Raw genomic sequence first — 25,013 nt, 5'->3', positions numbered from 1 at the left:
CTATCCTGTCGACTGAAAACACAAAATGTGAAAGATTTGGATTCCGTTATATCTAGTGTAAAATTAATGCAGAATTCACAAAAAGAACGTCATACCAACAGACATGGTGGTTGTGGTGTGATGGTCTGGGGCTGCTTTGCTGATTCAGAACCTGAACAATTTATTGTAATTGATTGAACCATGAATTCTGCTCTCTTCCAGAGAATCCTGTCTGGTCATAAGCATGTGACCTAAAGTTAAAGGTAACTTGGGTTAAGCAGCAGGACAATGTTTGGAAAAACACCAGGAATATCACCTCTGATTGATGCAGAAAATACAAATTTAAGTTTATCAAGTGGCCTATTTAAAATCGGGACCCAAATTGGACAGAAATGCTTTGGTATGCCATTAAACAAGTCATTCATGCTCAAAACCCTTCAACGTGGCTGAATTAAAGCAATCCTGCAAAGAAAAGTGGGCCAGATTTTCCCCCAGCAATGTGAGACTCACTGCCAGTGCCAATAACAAAAGCTTGGTTGAAGTGCTTGATGCCAAGGGTGGCATAACCAACAATTAGGTAAAAGGGACAAAATAGGCCCTTTTAACTCTGATTATGTTTGTCTGAAACATTTAAGTGCGACAAATATGCAAAAAAAGCAACAACAAAAATCCCCAACAAAACCACAAGAAATCAAGAAGGGGCACTAATCACTAATTGAAAAACATTTCATTAAATGAAAAATAAGACAAAAAAGACCCTAGACCAGGGGTCCCCAATCCCAGTCCACGAGGGCCGGTGTCCCTGCAGGTTTTAGATCTCACCCTGAGTCAACACACCTGAATGACATGATTAGTTCATTACCAGGCCTCTGGAGAACTTTAAGACATGTTGAGAAGGTAATTTATCCATTTAAATCAGCTGTGATGGATCAAGGACACATCTAAAACCTGCAGGGACACCGGCCCTCGTGGACTGGGATTGGGGACCCCTGCCCTAGACTGTTGAGCAGCTAGACTCCTGGGATACCATTCCTCTCCAAATCCAGCGATAGGTCTCCTTAGTTCTAAATGTTTGCATTTGGACTGTGGGAGGAACCGGAGTACCCAGATGAAACCTACACAAGCAAAGAGAGTTTCCAAACTGCACACAGAAACACCCCAGGGAGGGTTCAAACCAACAACTTTCTTGCTGTAAGTTGACAATGGTAAGCTGTGCATCACTGTGCATCACTTATTGCTGAAATATTCTGAGATTTTGCAAAAGGTAAAAATAAATAAATAAAAGCACAACAGTAATGTACTGTATTTATAGTAACTTAATTTTAAATGAAAGTAAAACTTTAATCTGTTGATTTAGGTGCTATTTGCACTAGTATAGGGTGTAATCTACTCAGTGACAAGTGTAAAAAGCACAGAAATCAAAATGAATTAAACTGAAACAATTACCGACTTAAAGAGGTGAAAGAAAAACCTTGTGGCACTGACTGTCTAGCAACATTTGTCTCCCTAGCAGTTCCCCCTCTCTGAGTCTCGGGAGTGATTTGTCAACTAAAAGAGTGACCATTAATCACAGAAAGGAGGTTGGAGCAGTGCATTTTAGAAGCAGAACATGACTATCCATTCATCTATAGCAAGATGGAGACACAAGTCACAGACCCTGAGTGCAAGTGCAAGGCCAAACATGGACAATCAGATGAAAGGCCAAAGCTAGAAAAAAAAAGAGTGAGTGTATCGGTGGTCAGCCAACATTTGAAGCATTATTGAATTTGTTTTCATGCAAATATCTATTCAGCCAATCACACCAACCTATTACGTTTAAGCCATATAAACATGGTCAAGACAGCCTTCTGAATTAACTATTGATCTACTGGGACTTTCTATTGGGGTGCTGGGTCTGAGAGTTTGTTTTGTATTTTTTGATTTCTTATGATGTATTGGAGAAATGTTAAGTTCTAGTGTTATTATTAGTATGTCTTAGATAGGTTTTAGTCTAGTTAATGTTATCATCCATGCTTCCTTTTTTATGTGTAATTTTCTGTTTCCTGTGTAAGTCTGTCTTGTACTTTGTGTATGACTTTTAGTTTTGCCTGTGCCTCATCCACCTTATGTGTCCCCATATTCCTCTTCTTGTGTTCCATTCCGTCTCCCCAATGTGTCAAGTGTTTCATGTCTGCATGTTCCATGTCCTATTGTCAGGCTTCTCTTGTCACAGTCTACTTCTCATTATGTTTCCTGTTTTATTTTGACAGTCTAGTGTTCCACACTGCAAAAAACGATTTTCATGAAAGCAAAAAAACCCTTGTTTATGGACATTTTTTCTTAAAATATATTCTTAACAAGCAAGTTTTGGACAAGAAAATAAAGCTTATTCTAGGAAAATATGTCTAACTTTTCCTTAAAAGGATATTTCAGCTCATCTTGAGCTTTATTTACCAGTTACAAGGTATGACAATGGTTTGGCTGAATTTCCAGAATAAAAATAAGATTATTTTTCTCATTTCAAGAGTAAGGGCACTTAAACAGCTGCTCAGTTTAAGAAATGTATTTATTGACACTAAAGTTTAATATGATTGCTGTCAAGTTTGACACAATATGCAGTACATGAACAAAGGCAGGAACTAAATGCACATGGTAAACATGAAATACAGGCCCATTTGAAAAACAGAAACAGCACAACTCATTCACTTTAGGCCATGTCAAACAGATTAATAGATCAGCATCAGACAAGTATCAGTATATCTATACTACACTCAAAAAAGTGAAATTGGGTGGTTATTGCATTTACAAGTCTCTAACATGTGATTTGAACAAAATTAATTTATGTTTCCAAGGTGAACGTAATTAAATCATATATGATCTGCATGAAATTTACCAATTTAGCACCTCTTAAATTTATTCTTGTTGATATGACATGATAAAATCTAACAAGAGTGGTTAGCTGCCTTAAAGACTCGCGATATCACAAGATCACACGTGATTTTAACCACAGGAGACAGGAAAGCGCATGGTTTGCTTCGCGGTCATCTTGGAAAGGTAAGAGTGAATCTGTCTTCATCCATCCAGATGAAAATACTTTTTGCGTAAAGATATCATTAGTTTGTCTATTCTTTTCAGTGATATTTATTCACATTTGTTTTTTTTGTTTTTTAAAAATCTGTCTGTTTATGCCATTTGTGCTAGCTAGCACGTTAGTACAACAATATAGCACAATGTCAAGCTAGCACAAGTATAAAAGCCTAATATGAAAGACATAGCTACTTCAAATGTAGATATTGTTTATAACTTAACCTCTGCAAATAAGCTAGTTGGGCTCTACCACAGAAACTGTTGTGATAAATACACATTTTATGTATTTTATGTATGGGTTGTTGAAATGTGTAAGTTTGTAAGTTGCAACTATTGCACAGTAGTTTCCTTAACAATTGATATATGTTTTTAGTACACTGAGGAGGAAAGACCAAACATGAACAGATATTTTTTTCTGTTTTTTAAATTTTTTTGAAATAAAATATTTGTCTACTTAATAAACTTAGAGACTTGCAGTGTGGACAAGCTCTATAATCTAAATATTTTTATTGCTAAAGTACAATTAATGTTGTTATGCATTTAATTTTCAATATATTATCTTGCAGAACTAGAAATAAATGGTAAAGCAAATTCTTATTAAGATGCCAAGTTACAATTATTTATTTTAATTCCTGAAGAGAATGTTATGCTTTATTAATTTTACTCCTGAGAGAATTCCAGTTTAAATTTGATTATAAAAATGTGAATAATTCATTTTGAAATTCTTCATTCCTGTTCAACATGGTAAAATGTTGAACTCACTGAAAAGGAAAGAGTCCAAATTACAGGAATTAACTCATTTTTATGACAGGCAGTCTAATAAATCTAAAATGTATTGAAAATTAATGTGGCATTATTTTATTTACATCAATTTTAATGGACATAGCCTGCCACACCTTTATCGAATTGCTTTGTTGAAATCAGATTTACCCTTGTTGAAACGGTTAACGTTGTCTTAATTTCCTCTTTTAGGCTGTTGTGAAATGGCTGCAATGGTGAAACTCAGAATCATTTTCTCCGAAAATGATTCCCGGAGATTGATCCTTCCAAATGGGATGCCAGAGTCTGTCAGTGAGCTAGTTCAGCAGATAAAGGGACAGTGTGGAGTTAATGGGGACTTCAGGCTTCAGTTCATGGATGCAGAATTTGGGAATGAATTCACCAACTTGGAGTCAATGTCGGACATCCAGGACAAAAGTACCATCAAGGTCATCTTTAGCTCAGTTGCACCTGTCGAGCCTGGTGAGCCACTGCTCCCTCTTTACTCATCTGCTGCCACTTCCCGCACTCTAGATGACTCCTCATCCCTTTCATCTCCTGGGAACTCATTTGATACAGACATATTGTCTTCTCCTGAATCTACGTCCTCAAGAGCCACTGCATGGCCCGATGTCTTCCCCATTCCCCGGTTCTCTTATGATACTCAACTACAGCTGGACAGGGCCAATGCTACTTTCAAAGAAACTGGAGCTTTGTTGAATCCTGATCATAAAATTAAGTCTGCCATTCTTGATGGTTTAGCTGAAACAATTGTTCAGTACAAGGTCTACCTCTCTGACAGGGAGTTTGATGAGGTCGCAGAAGCTCTTGTAACAACCCATCCATGTTTGAAAGAGCCTGGTTCAGTCACTGGATATGGCGGATGGAAAACAAGCTTGAAGTATAAACTTGCTAACTACCGAACTAAGCTTAGACGGCTTGGATGCCCTGAAGTTACTGTGAATTCCTTAAAACATAAACCTGATGGCAAATGTACTCCTGCGTATGGCGTGAAGAAGCCAAAAAAAGCTGAAGTGAATTACTGCCCCACTTATCCAGCTGGTGAAACTGCAGAGACACTAGAAGAAATCAGAGTGGACCTCCTGTCAGAAGTTAAGAAAAAAAACAATGACCATAGGGTGGCTGCAATGATGGAGAAGACCTTGGCTCTCAGAAGGCAAGAGGTGATACGTGAAGCACCGATGATCGCTGATTTCAAAATGAGGTGGCCAGCTCTCTTCCATGTGTGTGAGGTAATTGAATGGGTTTAACAAAACAGCAATATTTTGCTTCCATTGGATTATTATATAAAAGTAACTTGTGACCACATGGGATTTACTGAAGGTCAGCTAAAGCAGCCTGTGTTAGCTTAGTTACAAATATGAATGCAGGAACCTAATATACAAGAAATTAATGGATTATGCATTGACATGTATTGAACAGACTTGACTCACTTTTAAGTGGACTGAATAATGACAACACAATCCTCTGTTAATTATTTGTGGTTGTATTTTCCTTTGTTAAGTATCCTGGGGTTTTTTTGAAAGGTGCTGTGTAAATCTCAGTTATAAATGTATTCTTATTATTAGTCAAACTGAGTTTTGTCTGTTGGATTATTATTCTGCCTTTTGCAGGTGAGTGCAGAATTCAAGAGGATTACAACAATCCATTTGCAGTCCAAGTTCTTCTCCCAGCTGGATAGTTATTCGGCAAACCTTATGAAGATATATGCCAAGAAGGGTGGAATACAAGGGCGAAAAATTAAGACCATCATGGCACCTGCAACCCAGGTATGACAAGATATATTTATACAAGCCCAATTGAAGAAAGTTTGGATATTGTGTAAAGTGTAACTAAAACCAGAATGCAGTGATTTGCATTTCAAAACCATCTTTTACTTACAAATAAACATAGAAATAGAGTTAGAAACATTTGTAAATGTTTTTGTACTTGATTCTAATCTGCTAATTTTTATTCTGCTTGAACTGCAGCTGAAAACTAATCAGTTAAATTTGTAATTCACCTAAAATATCTGTTCAGTGACATTGATTTCACTTTGATATGGAGACAAGCTAATGTGATTTCCATGTCTCCTTTATCAGGCTGCGGGATGGTAAGTTTAGTGTTTAAGTGAGTCCAGTTTAAATTTTCAGACTCTAATGTGCTGATATCACCTTACAAATAAACAACAGCACTTTAAGCAAATAATTTACTGGAACTACAATGTTTATTTTACTGCTCTGTTTATTAAAACATCAGATTCAACATTTGCTGCACCATTCATCACTAGTCCCTAAACAGCATGGGTGTTTTTACTGTTATATTTTAGTCTTCTTTATAGATTGTTAATCCCTATCTGATAACGTCCCTAGAGTACACTTATAGGGATTATTTCATGGAAGAAGAGTCATATGACCCGTGAAACGCTCCTTTAGATTGGTTAGATATTGCTAACACCACCCTTTTTATGGAAACGAGCCGGGGAAATCCTAGGTTAAGTTAATGAGTTAATAACCAACTTCGTGTGAGTGCACATCCTGATCACCAGTGTTAATCCAGATAAGGGAAAGATACCCTGGGTATGTTGAACTCGCTTCATAGTATAGGCCTCTGTTGCTCGACTTTTGGGAGAAGAATGTCATCTCATTCTTGTCTGATACACAATTCTAGCTGCTCTACAGAGGCCTATACTAGGAAATGGGTTCAACAGCGAGTTTGAGAGTAAATACAGCAGAAAAAGAATGCAAACATAGGCTTAAACTACATACAAATTTGATATGAGGACAGCATGTACAGCAGCGGTCCCCAACCCATTTTGCTCCACGGACCGGTTTATGTCTGACAATATATTCACGGACCAGCCCTTAAGGTGTCACAAATAAATAAAACCAGTACCAGTACCAAAAAAAAGATAATTTATTCATAACACACAGAGAAAGCTAAAAACCGATAAAAACTCTCAGCCTGGGGTCCTCTTTTGTCATTTTTTTTTTTTCATTTTATCACGTGCCAAATGTTATGGGGTCTGGAGAGCTGGCAGGCCTGTTCATCAAATTCAAGATGAGCTAATATTTTTCTTAAAAATTTTCAAATTTTCCCAGATTAAAAATTTAATATGTTCATTTGTAAGTGACATGTAGTTTTGAGACTAGGAAGTCATTGCATTCTGATTGTATGTACATTTACACATCATCCAAACTTTCTTGAATTGGGGATGGTATGGCATGATTAAATTCATAGACAAAGTAATAAATAATATTACAATGACAGATTTGTCTAAAATGCGTAAAGACTATTCCAAAGGGGTAAAGATTGCAAAACAATAGCCTCTAAATTTCTCACAAAACGTTCTTTAACCCCACTGCTAGGTTGTTGAAATGGATTTCCATATATATGTGTGTGTGTGTGTGTGTATATATCTGTGTATATGTGTATATGTATATATGTGTGTATATATGTATATGTGTGTATATATGTATATATATATGTATATGTATATATGTATATATATATATATATATATGTATATGTATATATACACACACATACACACACACACACATATGTGTGTGTGTGTGTGTATGTATATGTATGTATATATGTATGTGTGGAGAGTGAGAGAGAGTATATTTGTGTAATTTATGTATTTTTCCTCTGTGTATTAAGACTGCTGCTGTTGAAGTCAGAAGAGAACGCATCCTCAAAGGTCTTTGCGTGTACCTGAATGAAGATCCAGAGAAGCTGGTGAAGGATTACCTGGTATGTTAATTTGCATTTATCCTTATATAAGGAGATGATCAAAGATAGGCTCAAACTACATATAAAAAGCTACATACAAGAAGTTTGTGGCTTTAAAAATTACCTTTTAAAAATAGGAAAAGGAAGGGCTTTATTTTTCTCACTAGATACTGCACGCACCATTCTTGAGTGTTTTATACTAACCTCATAAAATAATAGCATCACAGAACTAATATCATATAATGATTCACCCATTCACGCACACATTCATACAAGTATTTCTATGTAGCATTCACACTTTGATGGATGTATCAGGAGCAACTTGGGGTTCATCAAAACTTTCCCCAAGTTTTGGAAACTTGGGGTTCAGTATCTTACCCATGGTTAGTTCTGGTATTCAGACTGGAGAACCCAAGGATTAATCCAGTGCACGACTTGCTCTACCTCCTGAGCCACAGCCACCCCTATCACATCTCAATATTTTAAAAGACAGGACTTTGTTGAGGTATTGAATTAGATTGTCTTGAGTCAGAAAAAATATCAGGCAGTCATTTTTGATTACATTTACATTATTATAAAGTTTGAATGAATAAAGCTTTTAGGTATTTTACATTAATTATCTCTCTCTCTCTTCTTTTTTTTAATTGTCACAGGACGTTGATAAAAGCATCGCCACTGCCATAGCAGAGACAGTCTTTGGAATCTGTGTCATTCGATCAGAGGGTGCGGAGCCTGGCGATGACCCTCAGGATGTTATGATTGTTCTAGAGGGGGTGGAAGTGATGGGTGAGTTGGGCAATGTAGCTTTTGCAGTGGCAATGTTGCTTGGTCTGGTCTACTCACTAAACCTGAGCTACCCTCCAGAACTCAGGTACACCTTTGAGGTTCTGCAGAAGATTCTTATGGAGTTGGATGCACACAAACTATCCAACAAAGTACAGGTTCTCAAAACTCTTCTTTCTCGTTGAGAAATGTTGCCAATACAACAGCTACACCATGTATCTGGAACATGAACCAGAAAGAACTGCAGACAGATGATACCATGCATTTTTTATTCATTTTGAGATATACAAAATTGGTGATATTTGTTTTTTTGAAAGTGCATCTCTTTGACCTTCAAAATCACTTGATTCAGCCGTTCATTGTGGTTAAAAAATGGTTTGAACAGGTTAAGTTGCCACCATGTCCACTACTTTTTTGTTTTTCTGTGATATAACTTGCATTACATGTATTCTTCACACGTTATATGAAATTTGCTATAAATCCAATAAATTGGAGAAAACAAAAAGATCTGTATGACAATTTTTTTTTATTTAAGTTTTAGATATTGTAATAGTGCAATGCATGTTATCCAGACTCTAGACTTTGTTAAATACTCCAAAAAAATTTCTCTTTAAATGAACTTAAAATAATCATGGAAAGAATTTCCACATTATTAAATGGCTTTCTATTAGCATTAAACACTTGTGTTGGATTAACATAATTTGTATGAGTTGGTTCAACTCAGTTAACTTAAGTTGGAACCAAATTCAGTACATTAGTTGGAGAAAACCTACTGAATTGAGTTGGAACAAAACCCTTAAAGTTGGATCAACACTATTATCTTATATTGGATTCAAATGCAGTAAATACGTTGATTCATCAATCATTAATTAAGTTGGTCCAACTTGAGTACATTAAGTTGGAATTACAGAATTGCATAATGCTAAAATAAAGCAATTCAATCACGTGGAAATTCTTTCCATGATTTTTTTATGTTCATTTAAAGAGTTATTTTTTTGAGTGTATGGCAATGCTAAAATCGCATTCAACTGTCAGAATTTATAGAAAAACAACAACTTCATTTTAAAAATTGTCACAAAACTGTCCAAAACAATAACCTGAAAATACAGTTCATACATGTAAAGCAGTGTACCTTTTATAAAACATCTGTTGAGCTCACGTGTAGTCCAATTACGTCACCCAGGTAATATTTCATGACCACATACGTCATATCTTTGTGTGTGAAACTGTAATATGGAGTGAAGTCTCATATCATATCATTGTTGGCTGGCTTTCGACCACTGAATCGGTCCTGTATGCCCACATGTTACTCAGATTTCTGTTCACTGCTGATGAGGGTTCCCTCCTAGAACTGTAATTGAGATTAGTTGATTAATTGACTAGTTGAGGATAAGGAAATTAAATACAAGCTACACTGATAATTTCTAAATAATTCTAATGTCAGAAATATACTGCATTTGATAATTTACTCTAAATTATGCATGTTTTCAGGCTGAGATTAATAAATGGATATTCATTTAATGCTCATTGCTATTTGGCAGCTTAACTGTCGTTTAAAAGCCTTGAAAAATCCTCAAAAACCTAAACTGGGAAAGCTAAACTAAAGAACACAGGAAACATGGAAAATGTTGCAAAAACCTTACAACCTTGAACAAGGAGCACGAGACATGAAAACATCAGGGAGGGAACACAGATGATAACACAGGAGAGAATACAGACGATCTGACAAAGAACACACTAAATATACACACACAAAAGGAAACGAGGAATTGGCAGACAGGCACGAAACACAGCTGACACTAATCAGATGAGAAGAGACCAGGAGGAAACAAAACAGAATACACCGATGCAGGACAGGGACTATCAAAGTAAAACAGGAATAAACACAAATATCGAACCAGGGACAATACACTCAAGACAAGGGGAGGCACAGAGAACACCTAAACACTGGAAATAATTAACAATGCCTTTGAGTGCATCCACACAACTAGAAAAATTTGCATTTCCTGCGAAAATGCTGTGTGGATGCCTTAACACTGAAGCTGTCTGCTGAAAAGATGAAAAAGATGAAAAGTTGCAAAAAGTTGTATGGTGGTGAAAAAAAAGATGTCACACTGAGCAGGATTCGAACCTGGCCCTCCTGGGCTCAAGGCAGCTACTCATCTGACTGTCCCAAACTCATTCTCACAAAGAAGAGGTGGACAGACTGACAATTCTGCTGAAATTAGCAGAAGCTGCTGAGAATTGTGCTGATAAGAGGTTCAAAAGCTGAAAATTTTGCAGAAAAGAGGTGAATCAGCAGAATTTCTGCTGAAAAGAGGTAAAGAAGCAGAAAGTTGCGCTGAAAAGAGATGAATCAGCAGAATTTCTGCTCAAAAGAGTTTCTTTCTGAAAAGAGCTGAGATTTGTGCTAATAAAACGGTGAAAAGGCTGGAAATTATTGCAGAAGAGGTGAATAAGCAAAATTTGGGCTGAAAAGAGGTGAAAATTCTGAAAATTCTGCTGAAGAGTTCAATCAGCAGTATTTCTGCTGAAAAGAGTTCTGCAGAACTCTTTTTAGAATTCTGCTGAAAAGAGTTCTGCAGAACTCTTTTTAGAATTCTGCTGAAAAGAGGTTTTTGCTGAAAACAGCTGAAAAACCTGCGATTTGTGCTGAAAAGTGGTGAAAAAACTGAAAATTTTGCTGAACAGGGGTGAAAAAGCTGAAATTGAGTTAAAAAAGTTTAACTGTTAACTGAAAGAAATGTTGCCATAAGCGGGATTTGAACCCCGGCCTCCCAGTCTGAGAATGGATGCTCATCTCACTGAGCTAAAACACAGGTCATCCCGGCAAGGAAAATCAGTGACGCCACTGATAATATGGCAGAAATGGGCAAAAAATATTGCAAAAAAAATTCAATATCTCAAAAACTATAGAAGTTATGAGCACCAAAAGTCATAGCCATCATTAGCAGAAACAGCAGAATAGTTTAAAATTTTAACAGTGAAAATCAGCTGAAAATTGTGGAAGTAGTTAAGTGCCAAAAAACGTACGGAAGCAACTAGAACTAGAAAAATTTGCATTTCCTGCGAAAATGCTGTGTGGATGCTGTAATGCTGAAGCTGTCTGCTAAAAATAGCTGAAAAAGCTGAAAAGTTGCAGAAATTGTAAAAACTTTGCAGAAGCAAAGGAACTTTGCTAAAATGTAGTAACTTAGCAGAACTGCAATATCTTAGAGGAAACATAATACTTGGCAGAAATACAATAGCATAGCAGAACTTAGCAGAAATATTGTAACTTACCAGAAACACGATAACTTCTCAAAAATACAAGAATTTAGGAGAAATAGTATAAGATAACAGAAAGAATATATTTAGCCAAACATTCTTAAACATTACAGAAATACTATGATTTAGAAAAACAGTACAACATAGCAGAAATGCTGTGATTTACCAGAGACACTGTAATATACTATGAATATTGTAATTTTAAATAAATACTATGTTTTAGCAAAAATACTCCAGTTTAGCACAAATAATATAACATAGCAAAAATACTATTCTATAGCAGAAATGCTATATTTAGAAAGAAAAATATAATATAGTAGAAATACTATGATTTAGCAGAAATCCTACAATATAGCTTAATAACAATGATTTAGAACAGATACTATGATTGAGCAGAATAGTAATAACTTAAGTAAAAATATTGGAAAGGTAAAATGACAAGCTGAATAAAAAGGAACATGGTTAAGTTCGCTCAGAACTAATTTTTGTTCACCTGTGAAAAAATAAAATAAAAATACATTTAGAAAAAAAAAAAACAAGAACAGCCAACAAATACACACAAAATCAAATATGGATACACAAATCAACAGATACACACAAAATCAAATATGGATACACAAATGTACAGAGAGAGATACACAGACAGGGTCTATGCCAGTCAACCAGTCTGAATATATTATATTTTTATCCAACAATGAGATGCTGCCCTAAAAAGGGTCTTTTTGTGTGTGTCTCTCTCTTTCTCTCTCACGCACGCACGCACGCACACACACACACACACACACACACACACACAACAGCAGCAGCAAGTGAACAGGGGCTGTTAACAGCATGTTTCTAGGTCAGTCAAACAGCTGTGAGCTTCTCAATTTGAATCCACCAATCAGAGAGGCTGTGTGCTTTTTCCCGCCAAAACTGGTGCAACAAGTGCAGGCTTTTACACACGCAGCACAGAGAGAGACAGGATTTTTGCAGTTTATTTCTCATAGTGAGGACTCCCCTCAAACAAACAGCCATGAATTCCTAACCGTAGGGGCTAAAACGGTCATTCTTAGACCATTTTGTTCAGAAGACATGGGGGAATCTTGAAATGTTGACCATTTAAAATAAAAATATGAAATATTATAGATATATAACATAGATGATTGGTTGGCTTAGAAGCCATGAAGGCCCCAATATGCAAATTTGAATGTGTCAGCCCTCAGATGTGATTGGCTGGCTGGGAAGCCATGAATGCCCCAATATGCAAATTTGAATGTGTCAGCCCACAGATTTGATTGGTTGTCTTAGAAGCCATGACTGCACCAATATGCAAATTTGAATGTGTCAGCCCTCAGATATGATTGGCTGGTTGGGAAGTTGTGCAGGCCCTGATATGTAAATTTGAATATTACAGTGCTCACAGAGGATTGACTCCCTGGAGAGCTGGCAGAAATATATAGAAATACTATGATTACCCAGAAATACTGCATTTAGTAGAAATACTATGTTTCAGCACAAATACTATAAAATGGCAGAAATACTATATTAAGTACAAATCCTATAAAAAGCAGAAATACTGTACTATGATTTGGTAGAAAAGCTATAATTAACACACACACACACACACAGGGAGAGAAGCAAGTGAAGAGGGGCTGTTATTAGTTTTTCTTGTAGGTTTCTAGGGTAAGTCAAGCAGCCTGGAGCTGCTTAATTTGAATCCACCAATCAGAGAGGCTGTGTACGTTTTCCCGCCAAAACTGGTGCAACAAGTGCAGGCTTTTACACACGCAGCACAGAGAGAGACAGGATTTTTGCAGTTTATTTCTCATAGTCAGGATTCCCCTCAAACAAACAGCCATAAATTCCTAACCGTAGGGGCTAAAACAGTCATTTTTAGACCATTTTGTTCAGAAGACATGAGGGAATCTTGAAATGTTGACCATTTAAAATAAAAATATGAAATATTATAGGTACATGACATAGATGATTTGTTGGCCTAGAAGCCATTAAGGCCCCAATATGCAAATTTGAATGTGTCAGGCCTCAGATGTGATTGGCTGGCTGGGAAGCTGTGCAGGCCCCAATATGCAAATTTGAATGTGTCAGGCCTCAGGTGTGATTGGCTGGCTGGGAAGTCATGAGGGCCCCAATATGCAAATTTGAATATGTCAGGCCTCAGATATGATTGGTTGTCTTAGAAGCCATGAATTCCCCAATATGCAAATTTGAAGGTGTCAGCCCTCAGATATGATTGGCTGGCTGGGAAGCCGTGCAGGCCCCAATATGCAAATTTGAATATGTCAGCCCTCAGATATGATTGGCTGGTTGGGAAGCCGTGCAGGCCCTGATATGTAAATTTGAATATGTTAAGGGATTTTTTTAGGATTTTAGGATTTTTATTATGTTATGCTCAAAAGTACATTTCATTATCTAGATGTGTTTGCTCTTTTAGTACTCAGCTTAAATGGGGAAGTTACGCTCTGTGCAGACTCAACAGGAAGCCTGCACGCAGCACAGTTCTATTTTATCTCTTCCTGTACATGCTACACGAATATGCTTGGGGTATAAATAAAGCCTGACAACTGTTCCAGGGCGCGAGTCTCCCTGAGTCTCACCCGTGTACACGTTAACCTGTCTGAGCGTCTTTATTCTGACCTGAGTTGCAATACAGGAAATCTCCTGACATTTCTTGGTCCTTCGAGCCGGATGGGACACAACACTTTTGTGTGACCCCACAGGAAAACCTCATCGAGTCCTGACGTCGTGAGAAGCCCGCGCTGAAGTCTGTCGACAGCTCCTCTCTAGGTAGAGGATAAAAGACCAGAGACGTGACATTCGGGTTCTGGCCAGCGTTTTTAAAAGTGGTCCACGGCGGTGGGGGTCGATGAGGCAGACCTGAGAGACCGGCAGTGAATCAGCAACCAGGTGAATATTAACACTCTGAGACACCTCGCGTAAAACGTTTAGGCTCGCCCAGAGGGGTTGGTAGCATTCCTAAAAGTAAAGGCTCACCTGAAAAAGGGCTGGAAGCATTTTTAGGAGGATTTCTAAAAGTAAAGGCTCGCCTGAAAAAGGGCTGGAAGCATTTTTAGAAGGGTTTCTAGAAGTAAAGGCTCACCTGAAAAAGGGCTGGAAGCATTTTTAGATAAACCTCGTCCGTAAGACGTAGAACGCGTTGAAAAGGTATTGTTGTTGTTTTATTTTTGTTGGTGGAATAAGTTGATTTTACAGCACAATAAGGAGGCTGAACTATTCCACTAATTTGTTTACTGTTGGCCACCCAAGTACTGGTGAAAAGAGAAAAAGGTCATGTTTTATCACGTAAAGGTGACACCGCTTTCAAGAATAGCTTGAAAGTAGAAGGCCGTGTCAACTACCTCTCTCGATTCTCGTGCCAGAGAAGGTGCCGCAGTTGTGTAGTTGTAAAGGTTTAAAATGGGTAACGAAGCTTCAAAACTCACTGCTGATGAGCAGTGGTTAGAGAAAAAATGTCCAGGCGCCGGACAAATTAGTGCATGTAGATGAAGAAATCCTAAAAAACCTAGATGTCCCACATGGGAGGGAAAATGTAGCCCCTCCGCATTGACTAAATTATAAGAAACCCTCCAAGCAGAAATAAATACTGAAAAGGATGCTAAAAAGAAAACAAAGCGTACACAGGAATGAAGTGGAATAAACAAAAGGTTAAATTAAATTAGAGCTTATCTAATGTATTCAAACTACTAATAGAAGGATAACAACCTGTAAATTGGTACTAACAAATGAAACAAAATTGGGAAGACAACCAAGCTAAATGAATAGAATGCATGAAACCAGATTATTCACACGAAAATATATCAAATAAAAAAAGAGAGATGCATAAGGTATATTACGGCTGTGTCATTGTTCAGCCAAGGAAAAGCAAATGTCTCCAGCTTGGGAAGGTGTGAAGCTGCAGATTCGTACAGGCCCACGATGGATACATAATAAAATATTAAAATAAACTATTGTATATTAGTAGTAAAGTAGTGTATTGTAATATACTATTGCTGTTATGAAAAAGGAAAAACAATACAATGATAATATTAATAAGACATAAGGCACCTCAGTCAGTTATGATGTGAGGTGGATGACTGTTGAAAGTAGTCTGATTCAAGCTTAAGGTTTGCTCAAACTCAGTACAACGATATATGAGATGAAGAAAATAAGGAAAATAACTACACTAATCAAGTGCATAGAGACACTTGACCTGCTTGTAAACCTGTCATCTTAGATGAGACTTTGTTAAGATGAAGAGCAAACCTATACTAACAACTAATGAGCCAAACCCTGTATACAACAGCTAAAGCTACAAGATTGAGAAGCTGAATTAAACATGTGGACACTACCAAGCTAATGAGGAGCGGTGACGCGCATGGAGATTGTTGCTTTCGGTTTAGAGTGCTATTGAGCACTATAACTATTGTTTGCAAATGTTGCTAAATGCCTGTGACTGAGATGCTGGTTTTGCTCACTACAATTGTATAAATAGAGTTTGAATTCATTACTCTGGATGTATAGTAAGTGACCACTATATATCTTTCAGTAGTAACCTCTCTTGAGGTTACTACTGATGCCGGTGTGTTTTAGGTTTTACTCCAGTTTATGTGTGTGCTGTGAGAATGATTAGAGGTTTCAGTTGTTTTTGTTTTGACTTGCTCTTTCTGAAAAGCATGTCTGAAATACTCGTATGAAAGCATATTTTGAGTGATTTTAACTGTGTGAATGCTGTGAGTAGTAGGTTTTGAGTGATTGGGTGTGATCTGTACAAAAATAATAAAAAATAAGTAATAATAACACTACAAAGGTTCATACAATCCACATGGATTTTATTGAGCTAAATGAATGCCATTTAAGCTGAGTACTAAAAGAGTAAACACATCTAGATAATGAAATGTACTTTTGAGCATAACATAATAAAAATCCTAAAATCCTAAAAAATCCCTTAACATTCCCTCCTGTTGTACATATGTATATGTACATAGCAACCACTAACAGTGTATCAGCCTACGGCCACTTGTGAACATTATTAGCCAAGATATCATAAAATAGTGGGTTTCGTGAGTATGTTATATCCAAGTGTCTATCTCATTATCACCTTCTTCATTCTGTGACAGGGTGATGCAAGCATGAATTGAAGCAGTCACCATTTTTGATACCATGTTCTTAAAACAAGGTATGACACATGAAGTGAAAAGACACAATAACAGTATTATAACACCAACAAAAACAAGTCCTTTAATCAGCAGGGACTTCCAAGAGCCGCTTAAAAGCCACGTAAGCCAGTCTTCCGTGTTTGTGGCATAGTCTCGTTGTTGTGCATCCCGAAGTGTTTTCAGAGCATCAGTCATGTTCGATGAGTGCACATTATCTGGAATGTATGTGCAACATGTGTTGTTAAAGAGGACACATAGTCCTCCTTTCTCGGCGAGAATCATGTCCAATGCTACCCTGTGTTGCATTACTGCAATGTGCAGAGTGTCAATTTCTTGATCCCGTTCGTCGTTGATTTTACATGAAGCATTCAGAACCTTTTGTCTTTCAGTCCAAAGTTTAAATTCCTCTGGGACATCGGAACCCCATATGGAATCATGCTGCTTGAGGTCTGGGGTGCTTCGTCTTTTCCTTGTTGTTGACGTTGATGTTGACATGGCGTCCATGGTTATCCTGAAAGTGTGGTCTTGTGTCATGGTCTTGTGTCATGTCATGAAGATGTGAGTTGTCATGTGTCCATCTTGTCTGCAGGTGGTGTTGTTCATCTTCTTTCTTTCGGGTGAGTGTTAATAAACTCACCAGGAGTGCAACATTAGCCACTAGGAGGACGAGTGTCTTCATGATGACCAGACACACCTGTGACCTCTGATGAATAGACTACCGGCAAGAAGAAGAAGGCGGGGTGTACCCGATCAGCCCTCCCTCCACCAATAGATCACCAGGAGTTAGGGGTGTCGGCGTCTAAACGTTTAGGTTGTCACTCACTTTTTTGCAGTGGCTTCGATGAATCCAGGACGGTCTTTCTGCTATTTTGCAGGCAGTAGGTGTGGTGAGCAGCACTTGATAAGGCCCTTCCCACCTTGGTGAGCTCCAATTTTTCCTTTGGAGTACTTCGATCAGGATCCAATCACCTGGTTTCAACCTGCAAGACACTGGAGATATGTCACTCGGCAGTTGGTTGTTTAGAACAATCTCTTTATTTTCAAGTAATTTAGTCATCCATTCGGCTAGTGTAGTTCTAATTCAAAAGGTGTGAGTTTCTGAGAACTTTGTGTCAGTCTCATCCACAATTTTACCAGGCCTATACACTCAGGCCATGGTCTCCCTGTTTCTTCCATGCATTTTCTCAGTCTCTGTTTTATTGTGCCGTTAGTTCTTTCCACTAGTCCGGCACTTTGTGGGTGGTAGGCACAGTGGTGTTTGATGCTGAATCCTAGTGCTTCAGAGACCTTACTGATTACTTCATTAACAAAATGTGTCCCATTGTCTGATCTTATCAGAGTGGGGATGCCATATGTTGGAATGAAATGGTTGCACAAACATTTTGCTACTGAGATGGCGTCTACTCTTTTTACTGGATAGATTTCTGGCCATTTTGAGAATACGTCTATGATCACTAGAGCGTATTTTGAGCCTTGGCATTCATGGGGGATACAGTCCTCACAGAAGATTAACTCCCTGGGGAGCTGGCAGATATATATAGAAATACTATGATTACCCAGAAATACTGCATTTAGTAGAAATACTACGTTTTAGCACAAATACTATAAAATGGCAGAAATACTATAATTAAGCAGAAATACTATATTAAGTACAAATCCTATAAAAAGCTGAAATACTGTACTATGATTTGGTAGAAAAACTATAATTAATCAAAAATACTATATTTGGTAGAAATACTATGTTTTAGCAGAAATACTATATTTAGCACAAATCTTATAAAATAGCAGAAATAGTATGATTTAGCAGAAATGCTGTATTTAGCACAAATACTGAAAAGCAGCAGAAATGCTATGACTTAGCACAATAGTAATAACTTAAATAGAAATTTTGGAATAGCAAAATGAACAGCTGAAAAAATGCTGAACATGCTAAGGGTCCCTCAAATGTAATTGTTAAATGAAAAAAAAAATCAGCAAAAAAAAGTATAACAGTCACGCAATCACAAATATGGACACATATGGAAACACACAAGCACAGAGAGACACACACAGGATCAAATTCAGTCAACCAGTCTAAATATATTGAATTAAAATCATACAATAAGATGCTCCCATAAAAACTCTCTCTCGCCCTCCCTTTCTCTCTCTCTCTGTCACACACACACACACACACACACACACACACACACACACACACAGGGAGAGACAAGCAAGTTTCTAGGTCAGTCAAGCAGCCTGGGAGCTGCTAAATTTGAATCCACCATCAGAGAGGCTGTGTACTTTTTCCCGCCAAAACAGGTGCACCTGTTTTTACACACACGCAGCACAGAGACAGGATTTGTGCTGTCTACTTTTCATAGTGAGGACTCCCCTCAAACAAATGGCTATAATTTCCTAACCGTAGGGGCTAGAACAGTCATTCTCACACCGTTTTGTTCAGAAGAGATGGGGGAATCTTAAAGTGTTGACAATTTATCATTAAAATATGAATTATTGAAGATATTTGACTTCTAATGCACCATAACTGAGTAGAGGCAAAGCAAAAACTGCTTTGACTTGCGCTCAAACAACGCTTTGTAACTCTAAATCTATATGGAGTATCGATATCATTGTTTCACCGTAAGACACAGCAGGCTTTAGTGAACAGTCATGGAAATTTTCAGGTCTCAGGTCTAACATTCTATTGTTCAGAAGACATGGGGGAATCATCAAGTGTTGTCTTTTTAAAAGAAAATATGAATAATTATAGATATATGACATAGATGATTGGTTGTCTTAGAAGCCATGAAAGCCCCAATATGCAAATTTGAATGTCTCAGCCCTCATATATGATTGGCTGGCTGGGAAGGCATGAAGGCCTCAATATGCAAATCTGAATGTGTCAGCCCTCAGATGTGATTGGCTGGCTGGGAAGGCATGAAGGCCTCAATATGCAAATTTGAATGTCTCAGCCCTCAGATATGATTGGCTGGTTGGGAAGTCGTGCATGACTTGATATGTCAATTTGAAAATTACAGTCCTCACAGAGGATTGGCTCCCTGAGGAGCTGGCAGGAATACATAGAAATACTATGATTACCCAGAAATACTGCGTTTAGTAGAAATATTATGGTTTAGCACAAATACTATAAAATAGCAGAAATAGTATGATTTAGCAGAAATGCTGTATTTAGCACAAATACTGAAAAGCAGCAGAAATGCTATGACTTAGCACAATAGTAATAACTTAAATAGAAAAATTGGAAAAGCAAAATGAACAGCTGAAAAAATGCTGAACATTCTAAGGGTCCCTCAAATGTAATTGTTAAATGAAAAAAAAAATCAGCAAAAAAAAGTATAACAGTCACACAATCAAAAATATGGACACATATGGAAACACACAAGCACAGAGAGACACAAAGGATCAAATTCAGTCAACCAGTCTAAATATATTGAATTTAAATCATACAATAAGATGCTCCTATAAAAACTCTCTCTCGCCCTCTCTTTCTCTCTCTCTCTGTCACACACACACACACACACACACACACACACACACAGACACACACACACACTAGCAGCAGCAGCAGCCAAACAGCCTGGGAGCTGCTGAATTTGAATCCACCAATCAGAGAGGCTGTGTACTTTTTCCCGCCAAAACAGGTGCACCTGTTTTTACACACATGCAGCACAGAGACAGGATTTGTGCTGTCTATTTTTCATAGTGAGGATTCCCCTCAAACAAATGGCTATAATTTCCTAACCGTAGGGGCTAGAACAGTCATTCTTACACCGTTTTGTTCAGAAGAGATGGGGGAATCTTAAGGTGTTGACAATTTATCTTGAAAATATGAATTATTGAAGATATTTGACTTCTAATGCACCATAACTGAGTAGAGGCAAAGCGAAAACTGCCTTGACTTGCCCTCAAACAATGCTTTCTAACTCTAAATCTATTTTGAGTATCGATATCATTCTTTCACTGTAAGAGACAGCAGGCTTTGGTGAACAGTCATGGAAATTTTCAGGTCTGTGTGGAAATCCATCAAAAAGATATGATGAGAGAAAAAAGTGCCTCATTTCCAGAGTTTGAAATCTGAAGAAATCTGAGCGAGGGACGAATTTCCTACCCTCAAACAAACCCAATTCATGGCCAAATGGTAATAGGTGAGAAAGAAATTCATGAATTGTAAGCGTCAGGAGTGTCTGAAGATATATTGGCACAAGCCTCATCTCTTAACTTCGCTGCGTTAAGGAGATATGACAATTTGAAAATGCCTCTCATTAGAGAAATCCAGCGGTGATTTTGAACAAGCTCTCCATTGACTTTCTATGCAGTTTCCAGACTTTGTGTTGGTCTGAGGAGATTTGCCAAAATTCTATTATACAGAAATACTGTAATCAGCACATATACTGTAACATGACAGAAATTCCTCCTATAACATAACACAAATATTATGATTTGGCACAAAAACCATGATTTGGAAAAGCTGCTAAAATCATAAAAGTTTGCAGAATTGTAATAAATGATCAATATGAATTAGTGGTCTGTGATAGTATAGTAAATTGTTGGTAAAAAAAAACATGTTGACCAAGGTGGAATTGACCCACGACCTTTGGGTTGCAGACCTGTGTCATTACAAACTGTGCCACTGGGAAAGAGAACGAGCGCCTGGAAAACAGGGTGATGAGCAGTCAGAATTAGATCGCTGTGAGAGGCAAAGAGCGCCGTTTTTTGGAGTTACAAAACGTCGTGTAACTCAAAAACTAGGTGGACTAGAAGCATAATTCTAGTACTGGGTGAATCAGCGGACTTTGGTGTACTTTGACTGCGATTTTCATTGCTCTTTGTACATCCGTCGCTGAGATATGACGAGAGAAGAAAGGGCAGGCCTCAGATATGATTGGCTGGCTGGGAAGCCGTGCAGGCCCTGATATGTAAATTTGAATGTCTCAGTCCTCACAGAGGACCTGGCAAAAATATATAGAAATAGTATGATTAAGCATAAATACTACATTTAGCAGAAATACTGTATTAAGCACAAATCCTATAAAAAGCAAAAATACTATATTAAGCACAAATCCTATAAAAAGCAGAAATACTATATTAAGCAATATAAATATCCTATAAAAATCCTATAAAAAGCAAAAATACTGTTCTATGATTTGGTAGAAAAACTATAATTAATCAGAAATACTATATTTGGCAGAAATACTATATTTAGCACAAATCTTATAAAATAGCAGAAATAATATGATTTAGCACAATAGTAATAACTTAAACAGAAAAACTGGAAAAGCAAAATGGACAGCTGAAAAAATGCTGAACATGCTAAGGATCCTTCAAATGTAATTGTTAAATGAAAAAAAATCAGCAAAAAAAAGTATAACAGTCACACAATCACAAATATGGACACATATGGAAACACACATACACAGAGAGACACACACAGGATCAAATTCAGTCAACCAGTCTAAATATATTGAATTTGAATCTTAAAATGAGATGATCCCATAAAAAGGCTTTCTCTCTCTCTTTCTCTCTCTCGCTCTCTGTCACACACACACACACACACACACACACACACAGGGAGAGAGGAGCAACTTTCTAGGTCAGTCAAGCAGCCTGGGAGCTGCTAAATTTGAATCCACCAGTCAGAGAGGCTGTGTACTTTTTCCCGCCAAAACAGGTGCAGCCGTTTTTACACACACAGAGCACAGAGACAGGATTTCTGCAGTGAATTTCTCATAGTGAGGATTCCTCTCAAACAAATGGCCATAATTTCCTAACCGTAGGGGCTAGAACAGTCATTCTTACACCGTTTTGTTCAGAAGAGATGGGGGAATCTTAAAGTGTTGACAATTTATCATTAAAATATGAATTATTAAAGATATTTGACTTGTAATGCACCATAACTGAGTAGAGGCGAAGCAAAAACTGCCTTGACCTGCCCTCAAACAACGCTTTCTATCTCTAAATCTATTTGGAGTATCGATATCATTCTTTCACGATAAGAGACAGCAGGCTTTGGTGAACAGTCATGGAAATTTTCAGGTCTCTGTGGAAATCCATCAAAAAGATATGACGAGAGAAAAAATTGCCTCATTTCCAGAGTTTGAAATCTGAAGAAATCTGAGCGAAGGACGAATTTCCTACCCTCAAACAAGTGTAACTCATTCCAGAACGGTAATAGGTGAGAAAAAAATTCTTGAATTGTGAGCGTCAGGAGTGTCTGAAGATATACTCGGACAAGCCTCATGTCTTAACGTCGCTTCGTTAAGGAGATATGACGATTTGAATATGCCTCTCATTACAAAAATCAAGTGGTGATTTTGAACAAACTCTCCATTGACTTTCTATGGAGAGTTTTCAGAGTTTGCGTTGGTCTGAGGAGATTTGCCAAAATTCTATAAATCTCACATGATAGTGACATTTTCTGAAAGCCAGCAAAAATACCTACGTTTTGATGTATAATTTGTGGAAGGTGAGTGAAAATTGAGCAAGTAGCAAGAAGTTGTTCGGACATGAAGAGAAGACTACGAAACCTACAGTGGCACACTGAAAGCCAAGTGCATAGCAACCATAACAACGCATGTATTTTGTGAAAAATCACAATTTTGCAACTCAAAACTTTAAGAGGGATAAAAATAAAACGGTAAAAGATTTGAAAAAGCTGATTTATACCTGAATAGCCCAATAATTTGAGAACATTTTAAAGTTTGAATAGTTGTTCTACGTGAAAGTAGGAAAAAGTAGTTAAGTTTCAAAAACAAGCAAGTTTTGGCAGAATTGCGGAAGTTTCCCATTCATTTCAATGGGACAAATTAAAGGAAAAAAACGTAATATTTTAAAAAGTATAATAGTGAAAAATACCAAAAGATATAGCCGGAAAGGGAAAAAATAGCAGAATAGTTTAAAATTTGAACGGTGAAAATCGGCTGAAAATTGTGGAAGAAGATCCACGGCGAAAAACGTACGGAAGCACCAAGAATAACTAGAAAAATTTGCATTTCCTGCGAAAATGCTGTGTGGATGCCTTAACGCTGAAGCTGTCTGCTGAAAAGCTGAAAAAGATGAAAAGTTGCAAAAAGTTGTATGGTGGTGAAAAAAACATGTCACCCTGAGCAGGATTCGAACCTGGCCCTCCTGGTCTCAAGGTGACTATCCATTTCCCTGAGCCAAAGTCATTCTTACAAAGAAGAGGTGGAGAGACGGACAATTCTGCTGAAATGAGCAGAAGCTGCTGAGAATTGTGCTGATAAGAGGTGAAAAGGCTGAAAATTTTGCAGAAAAGAGGTGAATCACCAGAATTTCTGCAGAAAAGAGGCAAAGAAGCAGAACGTTGCGCTGAAAAGAGGTGAATCAGCAGAGTTTCTGCTGAAAAGAGTTCTTTTTTCTAAAAAACAGCCAAAAAAGCTGGAATTTGTGCTGAAAAAAATGAAAATTTTGCTGAAAAGGGGTGAAGAAGCTAAAGTATACCAAATCAAAGTATTTGTGCCAAAACATAGTATTTCTGCCATATTGTGGTATTTGTACCATAAAAGTTACTACATTACAACATGAATACCGATTAAAGATGAAAGAAACTGGCAACAAATTCCTCCACTACAAACCAGTCTGATACCACTTCTTTGCAGTGTTCACGTTTACTAAGGCACTACCCAAAAGGTGCCACAAGAGGGCACTCCAACACAAGAGATGACCTATGTACACTGATGCACTTAGTAACAGTCAGCCTCCTACTTAGGCACTACGTAATACAGTGATATTATAGTGTACAAATTCACATAAATTTGCAGGGGGAACAAACAAAGCAGAAACAAGCCCAAAACAATCAAATAACTGGGCTGCCATAGCTATTGCTAACTAGCACATACGCTAAAGGTAACTAAAACTGATACACACAAGTAGCAGGGTAAACATCTTAAGCATGGAACATTAACTCACGTTTATGTGACACACACCATCCCCAACAAATACAGGATGGGCTATTTGCTCCCCTTCCCAGCAGCTCTCTCCTCAATCGTTAGCACAGGAACAAAGGAAGACCATCTAGCTCAGAAGTCCCATGAATCCCCTCACTGCTCAGAGGCTGCTGGGTAATGTAGCTCACACTAACACAGGCTTTTCTACAAGCACAAATACTATAACATAGCAGAAATACTGTGATTTTGTTGAAATACTATGCTTTGGGACAAATACTATGATTTGGCAGAAATACTATGTTTTAGGACATATACTATGATTTGGCGAAAATACTATGATATAGCAGCAATAAAACTATTT

The 25,013-nt window shown here is 37.5% G+C and overlaps 1 protein-coding gene across 1 annotated transcript; it reads left to right on the top strand.

The window, feature by feature from the left end:
* The first annotated feature begins 2,737 nt into the window (after nt 1–2,737).
* On the top strand, nt 2,738–9,324 carry LOC102080159 (sterile alpha motif domain-containing protein 3). Its single transcript, XM_019355809.2, has 6 exons — nt 2,738–3,012; nt 4,018–5,057; nt 5,439–5,594; nt 7,471–7,563; nt 8,196–8,328; nt 8,407–9,324. Exons 2-6 carry the CDS (start codon nt 4,029–4,031, stop codon nt 8,508–8,510), a joined length of 1,515 nt encoding a protein of 504 aa, XP_019211354.1. The 5' UTR covers nt 2,738–3,012; nt 4,018–4,028; the 3' UTR covers nt 8,511–9,324.
* Nucleotides 9,325–25,013: the final 15,689 nt, after the last annotated feature.

Source organism: Oreochromis niloticus, linkage group LG9 (assembly GCF_001858045.2).
Source record: "Oreochromis niloticus isolate F11D_XX linkage group LG9, O_niloticus_UMD_NMBU, whole genome shotgun sequence".
Taxonomy (NCBI): domain Eukaryota; kingdom Metazoa; phylum Chordata; class Actinopteri; order Cichliformes; family Cichlidae; genus Oreochromis; species Oreochromis niloticus.
The sequence above is the reverse complement of the archived record's forward strand: the minus strand, read 5'-3'. Positions and strand labels throughout refer to the sequence as shown.